At 35.2% G+C, this 12593-nt stretch overlaps 1 protein-coding gene across 1 annotated transcript in view; it reads right to left on the bottom strand.

Annotated features, from left to right (window-relative positions):
- Positions 1-12593, bottom strand: part of LOC119839021 (1-phosphatidylinositol 4,5-bisphosphate phosphodiesterase epsilon-1-like) — a 135143-nt gene that overhangs the window by 58883 nt on the left and 63667 nt on the right. Inside the window, exon 5 of the mRNA XM_038365190.1 lies at positions 8112-8257. Coding sequence (XP_038221118.1) covers positions 8112-8257 — 146 coding nt within the window. The remainder of the gene's footprint in view (positions 1-8111; positions 8258-12593) is intronic.

Raw genomic sequence — 12593 nt, 5'->3', positions numbered from 1 at the left:
ATGGTTTGGCAAAAAAAAACTAGCTACAAAATCATGTACGATTTTCTTTGCAATTTTGCAATTTTGCTGGTTTCACCTTGCTAGCATGATAGAGCTCAAAAAACGCGGGTTTGAATCCCCCCTCGTGATCATTTTTATTTCTATTATTTCAAAATTTCTCTGTATTAAGCATGTCATCTACGAAGCTCTTGTAAATGTTACAAGCTAGTAATATAACAAAACATTATTAGTTTTAATTATATATTGTGCCTTAAATGTAGATCAACATTGTCTTTTAAAGTAAATAAGAAAGAAAGAAAATGCGTTTATTATGACACATATACGAAGGTAAATATTAAAAAGGTCACTTATGATACTTAAAATATATATGTGCTCTAATTAGGCCCGCCAATCAGCGTACTAACACTGATTTTCAGTGGATGCCTTATGACTTATTGACAGCGGAAGTGTTCATGCACAAACTATTTAATTTATGAATATTTTGTAAAATATAATCCAATATATACATGTATAATTATAATACGTGTGTAAATAACAATAATGATATAAAATACTTATATGCACATATAGTTAAATATACATAATATTTATGTATATTCAACTATATGCAACTATGTAAATAAACCTGGCAGTTATAGTAAATTTATAATTATTTATTGCTCACAGCACAACGGGCGGTAGAGAGAACATATTTTCAGAATTGGCCCATCGCACACGATGTGACAGTCTCGTTTTAGGGTCTCGCTGACAGTTTGTAGTGACTGCTGAGCGTACCGTCAGCGTGACTCAAAAACCAGCCGAAGTGTGGTCGTATCATAATCATCATCATCATCAACCGGGTTGGCAGATGTCACATGTCGTCGAACTTTTGATTCTTGGACATGCCGGTTTCCTCACGATATTTACCTTCATGATGTTATCCACATGTGCAGATAAATTGAAAAATAAGTTTATTTCCTGCACGCCGCCTGGTCTCGAACCATGACTTACCGATTTTGAAGTCCGAGGTCCTCACCATCAGCCACCACTGCTTACCGTCGTCGGTCGTATCAGATGCGTATAGTCAAATGACACAAAAATGACGTCACTAAGCTGTCAAACTGTTTTTCGACCTGATGGTTGAGCAAAGATGGAGTGAGAAGGATGGTTGAGCAAGGAGTGAGCGAGAAGAAAAATATTAGAACTGCCATTTTGAATTCGTTTTCTAAATAAACATATAACTCAAAGATGACTGACTAACTGACATAGCGATCTATCAACGCACAGCTAAACGACTGGACGGATCGGGCTGAAATTTGGCATGCAGATAGATATAGGCATAGGCATCGTTAGACGTAGGCATCCACTAAGAAGGGATCATGATAAATTCTGCGCACAAGTTGATAAAAAAATTACTAAGACCACGTTGGCGATGCTGCGAGCAACAACTTATATTAAAGCTTCACTTGTATGTTTGTAACCAACTGATTTTGACCCTCTTTGAACGGACTTAATTTAAACTTTGTCCAGTTATAAGGATAAGTGACGATACAATAATTTCATGAGTTTACCTTATCCTGATTAGGGTCGCTGGGATAAATAATTGGCTTACGTATACTTTGTATAAGAGTATTGTGAGACAATTTAGTTGATTCTCTCATTAAAACGTGTTTTTTAAGTTTTTCTTATCCTATCCTACTAATATTATAAATGCGAAAGTTTGTAAGGATGTGTGTGTGTTTGTTGCTCTTTCACGCAAAAACTACTATAACGATTGCAATGAAATTTGGTACGTAGACAGCTAGACAACTGGAATAACATATAGGCAACTTTTTATCCCGTCATTCCTACGGGATACGGACTTACACGGGGGAAACCGTGCGACGCAGCTAGTTCTCTATAATATTGCTAACGATAATATCCCATGACATAGTCTTACCGTCGCAATTTAGTTGGATTTGAATTTGATTGTGTTTCAATGGAACAACATTTTATATTTTAATGATTATCTTATACCTTTAAACGAGCAATTCTTTTATATATATATATATATATATATATATATATATATAGGGGGTTTCGGGGGCGATAAATCGATCTAGCTAGGAATCTTTTTTAGAAAATGTCATATTCGTGTTTTATCGACTTAAACTTAGCGACTCTTCCTGACATCTATTGGCGAATAATAATGCTATTTTTTGGTGAATAATTAAAGTTCCAGCAAATGGCGTTGTTAAGTAACGAAGTCAATGAGTGTCTGCTTTGAGGTTAGACTAATTGTTTATATTGTTTTGTGTCTTCTTAATGCACGTGTTCACTTAAAAATGCCTAAACGATCTTGGAAAAAAACGCTTATAAACAATCTAACTTCACGAAGTTAAACCGAGCAAAGCTCGGTCATCCAGGTACTGTACATTATAAGACTACCAAATATGTTAATCATTCTGACGCAAATTAATTGAGACGCTAAGTATTTTCAAGTAAGCAGACTTGGGACCAGTCCTGATGGCAAGAGATCACTACCGCACATGTCCATATGCATAGATAGGACCTCTTTTAAGGGGTATGGCATAAAGAAAGGATTGAGACAGCATTAAAGGTATGTTAGGGCATGGAAACGAGTCTTATAATAAACAAATAATAACTATCGCAGCCAGCTAAATAGAGAAATCTTATACAAAAACACTTGTTTTCGATTTTGATTACACAAACTAAGCATAGCTCAGGATTATATGATTATATGTAATTTTAATTTCTATAAAACCTCAACGTTTTTGCTTGTTTACGCTTTCGTGTTATGAGATCGAGGGAAATGTGACATCTGTCGGAGATTTTTCTAAAGATTATATTCGCGTATTGAAGAGATTTTTTTTCGAAACTAAAACATTTATTCATTGGAAAAGTCTTTAAGCCATTTTGACCCGTATTACAGTCTAAAATTTAAAGATGTTATTTTCCTTTTGTAGTTTTTGAATTCATTTAACGTAACCTAACCTTTTAAAGGTGTATTTAAGTTTTGATAAATAAAGCTTCTTTTCAACTGACTTCAAAAAAAGCAGGAGGTCACCAATTCGAGTGTATTTTTGTGTTTGTTACTTCGAAAATTTGTTTTGGGTGAATCGATTTTAATGATTCTTGTTTACAACATTCATGTGAACAAACAAATTTACAAACATTAACTTAGCTAGCTGACTTCGCGTTTTTATATCGAATTATCTTCTAAGTACATATTTACATTTATTTACATCATTGTGATCGAATACATTTTATTATCTACTGAATGGTGCTGGAAAAGTTGAGAAAATGACTCCAGAACATTCTGATGCAGCTACGTTAATGTTGCAATCATCCATATTATTTGATGGAGCTGTTCCAGGCCCTCCCCACACAACCGAAGAACATTTGGTACAACACACCACCACCAGGGATGGCCATCCTTGATTGCTTCCTAAATTAAAACAGCAAGATTCCAGAGTTCTAATTTTCTCTCAAATGACCAGTATGCTGGATATCCTGGAGGATTACTGTCTTTGGAGACAATATAAGGTAATTAAAGTGTTAAATCTTATATATAAAATTCTCGTGTCACAATGTTAGTCTCTATACTCCTCCGAAACGGCTTGACCGATTCCTCTGAAATTTGGTAAGCATATTGGGTAGGTCTGAGAATCGGTTAACATCTATTTTTTATCCCGATATTCCTACGGGATACGGACTTACGCGGGTGAAACCGCGGGGCGCAGCTAGTGATATATAAAATGGGGCTTCAGTCTATCCTACTAATATTATAAATGCGAAAGTTTGTAAGGATGTGTGTGTGTTTGTTGCTCTTTTTGTTGACGCAAAAACTACTGAACCAATTGCAATTAAATTTGGTATGTAGATAGCTGGGTAACTGGAATTACATATAGGCAACTTTTTGTGAAACCGCGCGGCTCAGCTAGTAATTTATATATGAATGAAAGTGGTGTTAGTTACTCTATTTATAACACAAGAACGCATTAACCGATTTGGCTGAAAATCTGTGCAGAAATAGCTTAGAACCAGGAGACGGACATAGGAAAGTTTTTATCGCGGAAATCTCATGGTAACGGAAACATGCAAGGAAAACCCCGGGTCTATCTTTCCTACGACTAAGCGGGCAAAGCCACCAGTGGAAAGCATTTATATTTACGTAAATCAAATATAATTTAATAATAACCTAATTCGTAAAATATATCCACTGGCACTTTACAAAAAGCATTTTTAATTCAGACAAAGTTTGATCAACAAACGGCATAGCACGCGGCGGCCATTTGTAATTCTAATCGAATTATTGCCGCCATTTTGCAAATGCGCGCCAAAAGTTTTGAAGCCTTTTGGAATTTGTAGCATTAAAAAGCTTTCCTTGAAATCGTGATGAATGATTTGGAATTTTCATTAACTAGCCATTACCCCTGATTTATACGAAAAACGATGGAGTTTCTCAGTGCGCGTGTTATGTGGACTATCAACGGATTGTCGTGATTCGATACGCCGGTGTTTTTCCTCACAGGCAGTTCTTTGAACTCATCTGTCCAACGGTGAAAGAATTTTTTAAATCGGTCCAGCGGTTCCTGAGATGAGTGCGTTTAAACATACTCCAGCTTATTACAATTCCTTTGATTGTCGGTAAATACATAATTATTCATTCAGCCATTTAATTATAAAATTATTTATAATTTTCATTTATCTGAAATCAATGTACAAATTTCCTTTTATAATGATATTAGCAGTTCGCCCCGGCTTCGCCCGTGGTATATATATAGCCTATGTCACTCAGCGAAGTTGCAGCTTTCTAATTATGAGAGAATTTATAAAATCGATTCAGCAGTTTTTGAGTTTATCCATTACAAACAAACAAAGAAACATAAATACAAATTATTCCCTTTTATAATATTAGTATAGATAAGTATAAATATTGTGTAGTATGAATTTATATTTAACAGAGCCCTCAACAGAGTGTAATTTTGAAAAACAATTTAAATAATTGCTTTGTACTTCGAGCTAACTTTGACGTAATTGTGATGAAATTTTAAAGCCACAGATTATCTGGAGACCGTTGGGTAACTGTCATATTTAAACTGTACCATCAAGATTTTCTTTAAATGTATTAATAATCTACTATCCTACTAATATTACAAATGCGAAAGTTTGTAAGGATGTGTGTGTGTGTGTGTTTGTTGCTCTTGGAGAAGCTAAAAAGGGCGTGTTAAAGAAGTAATAAAAGCGCTGCAACGAAGTGCTAAAATGTAATTAACATTGCTTCAGTAATTGGCCATAAAACATAATTACAACACGAGTTATTAAAATTTACCTTCCCATTTCAGATATGGCAACGCGAGCTGTCGGATTTCGGCGGGAATTTGTTGTCTGTGAAATATGACTTTTTATCTGTCAGTCATGAATTTCCCGCGCTTTCGGCGTTTATAAATATCGGTATGTTATTAGCACGAGTGTTTTTTTGTTTAACTTCAAAAACTTTCTCAGTTAGGTCGTTGTTGTTTTATATTTGTTACCTTAATATATCGTGAATATATAAATAAATGAATTTTGTTCGTTTTCAATTTAATGTTATTTTGACTATATAATATATTCTAAATACCCTTATTGTCTTTATACATTTGATGAAGCGATTTCTTTAGACTCGCTTTTGACCCACTGTAAACGGATAAATTTAGTATTTTCTTGTGTTTGATATAAATTGGATAAATTTAATTAAAACTTTCTATAACTATCAACTATTCTACTATATTTATAGCTTTCGATTCTATTTTATCGTTTACACGTTAAAACGTTCCTTTACAAAAAGGTTGCCTGGAACAGATTGCTCTTGAGCAATAAGGCCGTCTTTTAGTACATATGTGTCAGCAAGGTCTATTTTTATTCTGACAATTTATTGTTCTTTTTTTCTACTACTGTAATGAAATAATAAATAAATAAATTAATAAAGATTGGTAACAATACAATAAATTAAAAATTCATCTTTGCAGATTCGGATCGCCAGGATTTAATCATTTCAAGCAAGTGAGACAATTTAGTTGATTCTGTCTATCTGTATCGATACCTGTAATGCAGATTATTATCTAGTAAGGGATCAGCGTTTTGTTTGTATGTGTTTATTGTACGGTTGGGAAATAAACTGATTTTATTAAAGCATTTATTGTGGTGGCCGAGAAGCTAGACGTTGCTACGGTATGGTAAAAAGACGTAGTTTCGAATCCTGACTCGTGATGAATTTTTTTTCTATTCTTTCATAATTTCTAATTTATAAAGCACCCCGCGCCCTGCGGTTTCACCCGCGTAAGTCCGTATCCCGTAGGATAAAAAGTTACCTACATGATATTCCAGTTGTTCAGCTATCTACGTACCAAATTTCATTGCAATCGGTTTAGTAGTTTTTGCGTGAAAGAGCAACAAACACACACATCCTTACAAACTTTCACATTTATTTTATTAGTAGGATAGGATTTCAATGTATAGTACATATATGTTAAAACTTAAAATTAAATTCAAAATTTCTCAAAGAAACACAATCCAAAACTTCGTTATATGTCATATTCGATACAGTGTAATGATTTGTTATCATTTATTATTGATATATATGATTGTTACAATAGTAAAAATACATAAATTTAAATTGATAAATAGTTTTTGCGCAAAATAAAGAATCGACGCTTCTCTTCCCTTCTCTTCTCTTCTTCTCTTCTTAACTGTTCTCTACTCTTCTGAAGCGGTTCGCACCGTCAGCAAGTAGTTTCCGCCGGCCTACAGTCTATAAATAGCTGAAGGCCGAAAGAAACCCCTGATGACAGAGCGCATCTTCCCTTATCTTCTCCCATCTTCTTTATATTTCAAACGTTAGTGATCAAACAATAATTAAGGTAAAGCTTAGCCCATTACGCTCTGGATGAATTTTCTTCCATAATTACAATCTTTACTATTACATTATTTAAACTTTTTCTTATCCATAAAGCTGAGGAGTTTGTTTGTTTGCTTGAACGCGCTCATCTCAGGAACTAAAAGTCCGATTTCAAAAATTCTTTTAATATTAGACAGCCCATTTATTTAGAAAGGCCTTAGGCTATATAACATCAGGTACTACGTGCGTAAAACCGCAGGGAACAGATACCCCTGCTAGAGCGATGTGTTGCCTTCGTTTTATATGTTAATAGGAAAGAATAATTCATAAAATACGATACAGTATATAATTCAAGATATATATTAGATCCCGTAGAAGTATTAGGATAAAAAGTAGCCTATATGTATGATAATTAAAAATATTATTTTGTTAACTCCATAACTAAGATATAATTTTATTAACTCCATTACCCTTTTTTACTGTGGGAGTTGGGAGTCCCATTCTTATTCCGTATCAATCCTTTCTACATCCCATCTCGTCTTTAAAATACGGCAATAAAAGGCTATAAATGACATGAAAATATTTCAATTACACTAATATAAATGACAAAGTTGTTTGGATGTTTGTCCGTCAATCGCGGTTAAACTGCTTAACGGATTTTGATGAAATTTGGTAAACAGACAGGGTAAGAGCTGACTTGGGTGATAGGATACTTTTTATCCCGATTGAATGCTCCCTTGGGATACAACAGGAATCTTGATATTGGGGTGGAGTGGTATTGTATTTTATTATTATTTAAGCACGTATTATAATTATACATGTATATATTGCTTATATTTTATAAAATATTCATAAATTAAATAGTTTGAGCATGAGCACATCCGCTGTCAATAAGACATACGGTATCCACTGAAAATCAGTGTTAGTACGCTGAATGGAAACCCTAAGTAAGGTACATATATATTTGCCTAATAAATGACCTCTATTGTTATATTTATCATCGTCATAATAAACGTATTTTCTTTCTTTTTTGAAGTGAAACTTCTTTAGAATCGTTGTGATTTCAAACCGGACGCACCGGAAAACGACAGGTAAGAGACAGAAATACAAAAATGTGTAGGGTAAAGCCGGCAAAGAATGAGACAGAAATATACATACCATTTTATTCATTCTTTTGTCGATTTACTAAAGTTTCACTTCTATCGTGTGTGAATCGCACACACACCTTTTCTTTTCTATGTATCCAACTTACTTTAATCCAGCCACAACTTCCATGGCTCCGTTGAAATTGCCAATGTTCCAGCAGGTAAGGGCGATCCTCAGCACACAAGTAAGAACCACCTTCTTGTCTTCTAGCGATGACGGAGACAGCACCAGGTCCGTCACCCACGCGGAGACCTGGTGACGAATACGTTAATTTTATATATTTAAGTATTTATGAATAGACTAGCATTTCGTCCGCGGCTTTGCCCGCGTAGTTGCAGGAAAGATAGACCTGGTGTGTACAGGCAAAGTTCCAGTTCTAAAACTATCCTATGTCCTTTCTAGTATCTCAAACTATCACTGTAGCAAATTTCAACATGATCGGTTTAGCTGTTATTGAGTTATAAATAGTGTAACTAACACGACTTTCTGTTATATATATAGATAGATTCATTTTTAACTAATACGACTTTCTTTATATATATAGATGTCTACAAATTTTTTGTAGACAAATACATCATCAGGTGGCCTATCTGCTCTTTCGCTTGCTCTGCCATAAAAAGACATAGATATAACACGCTCAGCTATGACACAAAAGCTAGATATATATCTAGATATATGTCATCATCAGGCCATATATGTTCCCACTGTTGGGACACAGGCCTCCTATGAGGGTTACGGCCATAATCCACCACGCAGGCCATGTGCGGGTTGACAGATGTCACATGTCGAATTTTTGATTCTCAGACATGCCGGTCTTATCACGATGTTTTCCTTCACTTTATCGAATAGTGATGTTATCCACATGTGCAGATAAATTGAAATATCAATTATGTACGTATTACATATTAGGTAGAATTAAAATGTAAAATTGATATTATTTTAAAAAAGAAACTACAGATTTTCTTGCCGGCTCTTCTCTGCAGAAACTGCTTTCCGAACCGGTGGTAAATGTTATAACTGTGTTATGACGATTCAATAGTGCTTATATAAAAAGTCTAATTGAATAAATGAATGTTTAAGTTTGAGTTGGGACACAAAAATCCATATTACCATTTCTTGGAACGTATACCATCCTATCCTACGTCCTACTAATATTATAATTGCAAAAGTTTGTAAGGTTATGTGTGTGTTTGTTGCTCTTACACGCAAAAACTACTGAACCGATTCCAATGACATTTGATACGTAGACAACTGGACAGCTGGAATAACATATAGGCAACTTTTAATCCCAATATTCCTACAGGATGCGGACTTACGCGGGTGAAACCGCAGGGCGCAGCTAGTAAGATCATAAGATACCTCTCCCGCTAAAATTTATTGAACCATTCACCCTACAAAGCGTGCCAAACCTTATATGGACCACTGCAGATCGCTATCTGCAGTGGTCCATATAAATCCTGGGAATAGACAAAAAGGAGTGTGGTTTTATGAAACGGTAAAAGTGAAATATTTTTCACATTATAGATATTTAAGTGACGGTCAGCTGATGGAACTATAGACGCCGCCATATCGACTGCGGCTGCTCTGACGAGCGCCTTCCACTTTATCCCTACTCCGCGGCCGACCGTCACGCGACATGCGATACACAGACCAACTAAATTTGAGACGATGTGTGTATGTTTCACTTTAAAAACACTCGATATTTGTTGTAGAATTAAACCAATTGGATAAGGATTAAAAAGGGAAAGGGAAGGAAGTAATATGAAAAAAGAGTTCGTCTTTCACGCGAAAATAGCTTATCGTATCTGGATGAAATTTGGTACAGAGATAGATTACAGTCTGGACTAGCACATAGGCTACTTGTTGCCCGGGTGCGCGAGTGACGCCGCAGGTTACAGCTAGTGTTATCTGTACTAATATTATAAAGCTGAACATCTATTAAACTAATCCGAATTTAAGGCGTGCAAAGCTAGTTTATACTAAAATAGAAAAAAATCTTAGATTTGAGACTAAATATAGTTGCTAAGTATGTGCGTGTATGTGAGCGTGCGTTTGTTTATGTGTGTGTATGTTTTATTTTTTTTTACACGTTTTTTATTTTTCTCTATAGAGGGAAAAATACATAAATGAGAAGAATCCTACTATCCTACTAATATTATAAATGCGAAAGTTTGTAAGGATATGTGTGTGTTTGTTGCTCTTTCACGCAAAAACTACTGAACCGATTGCAATGAAATTTGGTACGTTGATAGCTGGACAACTGGAATAATATATAGGCAATTTTTAATCCCGATATTCCTACAGGATGCGGTCTTACGCGGGTGAAACCGCAGGGCGCAGCTAGTAAGATCATAAGATACCTCTCACGCTAAAATTTATTGAACCATTCACCCTACAAAGCGTGCCAAACCTTATATGGAAGACTGCAGATCGCTATCTGCAGTGGTCCATATAAATCCTGGAAATAAACAAAAAGGAGTGTGGTTTTATGAAAGCACGGTAAAAGTGACACAGGCCTCCTATGAGGGTTCAGGCCATAATCCACCACGCCGGCCAAGTGCAGGTTGGCAGATGTCACATGTCGTCGAACTTTTGATTCTCGGACATGCCGGTTCCCTCACGATGTTTTCCTTCACCGTAACAAGCAATGGTGATATTGTCTACATGTGCAGATAAATCAATTTATTTCCTGCACGCTCGCCCAGTCTCGAATCCCGACTTATCGATTTTTGTCCGAAGTTCTCACCACAGAGCCACCACTGCTATAAATCTAAGAAAGAAATAATAAATGATAGATTCAACAAAACCAGTCTAATCTCAACATCAGTATTCAAAGATCGCACAACGATTATTCGAGCCAAGACTTTAAGAACCTTGCAGTTCTTATGTCACTTGACATTGTGAGAATCGTTTCACATTTTGAGAGCAAAGTTTGAAGATATAACTAACTAGCTGCGCCCCGCGGTTTCACCCGCGTAAGTCCGTATCCCGTAGGAATATCGGGATAAAAAGTTGCCTATATGTTATTCCAGTTGTCCAGCTGTCTACGTACCAAATTTCGTTGCAATCGGTTCAGTAGTTTTTTCGTGAAAGAGCAATAAACACACACAATCCTTACAAACTTTCGCATTTATAATATTAGTAGGATATACTATGACTAGCGGTCCGCTCCGGCTTCGCCCGTGGTACACATATAGCCTAGAGCCTTCCTCAATAACTGGGCTATCTAACACTGTAAGAAGTTATCTCTTGAACTAATGTTTCTAGAAACTATGGATATCATTTGTTTTATTCTTTCAAAAATTCTCATTTATGCTTTATAAATGAGAACTAGCTGTGACCCGCGGTTGAAACCGCGTAAGTCCGTATCCCGTAGGAATATCGGTATAAAAAGTGCCTATGTGTTATTTCAGTCGTCCAACTATCTACGAAGCAAAATAGTATTATTATTCACCAATAGATGTCAGGAAAAAAAAAACACGAATAAAACACGAATATGACATTTTCTAAAAAAAATTCCTAGCTAGATCGATTTATCGCCCCCGAAACCCCCTATATACTAAATTTCATTAAAATCGTTGGAGCCGATTCCGAGATTCCAATTATATATATATATATATATATATATATATATATATACAAGAATTGCTCGTTTAAAGGTATAAGCTTTTTTAAAGTTTCAATGCTATAAAACTAAAAATTAAAACTATGGATACATTAAAAATATTCTATTGATAGAATCGACTTAACCGTCTCATTAGCTCTCAGATAGATTTACCGTAAGGAAATAATTTAATCCTGACGATCCTTATCAGGATAATAAGATAAACTCATGAAATTATTGTATTGTCATCGATCCTTGATAAATGTACAAAGTCTGAATTCAATCTATTTGTTAAAAGTGGGTCAAAATCGAGTCTAAAGGGTACGGTTATATACAAATATACAGGTGAGGCTTATAAATAAAATAAACGCGTTACATTCACAAAAATGGTTTGTTATAACTGTCGACTGGTTGAATCGGGTTTGATAATTCTCTTTTCAATTGAAAGCTATCCATACCTGTGCTTTCTATGTTTCCTATTCATATTATAAATAAGAAAGTTTGTAAGGATGTGTGTGTTTTTGATACTGTTTCACACAAAAACTACAGAACCGATTGCAATAAAATTTGGTACGTACGCAGCTGGACAATTGGAATAACATATAGACCACTTTTTATCCCGATAATCTTACGGGATACGGACTCACGCGGGTAAAACCGCGGGGCGCAGCTAGTACAATATAAATGTAGCATGGAAATCGATTCGCGGCGAGGAAACATATCTCGCGCATAGATCTGTATCCAGCATCCCTTAAACCCGGCTCATGAATGACTAAGATTATGCTCTTATATCGAAACCAGATTCTATTAACGTTCTGATCTGATGCTTTTTCTATTTAACTCTGTTTATCTTATACCTTTAAACGAGCAATTCTTGTATTTTATTTATCATTTATTTTTATTTTTTTTTTATCATTTATTAGCAAGTACAAATATCATATTCACAGTGATGCTCTGCCTTCTGAACTAGGTTATTACCTGTAT

The sequence above is a fragment of the Zerene cesonia genome, unplaced genomic scaffold (assembly GCF_012273895.1).
Source record: "Zerene cesonia ecotype Mississippi unplaced genomic scaffold, Zerene_cesonia_1.1 Zces_u007, whole genome shotgun sequence".
Lineage (NCBI taxonomy): Eukaryota > Metazoa > Arthropoda > Insecta > Lepidoptera > Pieridae > Zerene > Zerene cesonia.
Note: the sequence above shows the minus strand (reverse complement) of the source record. Positions and strands in the feature narration are given on the sequence as shown.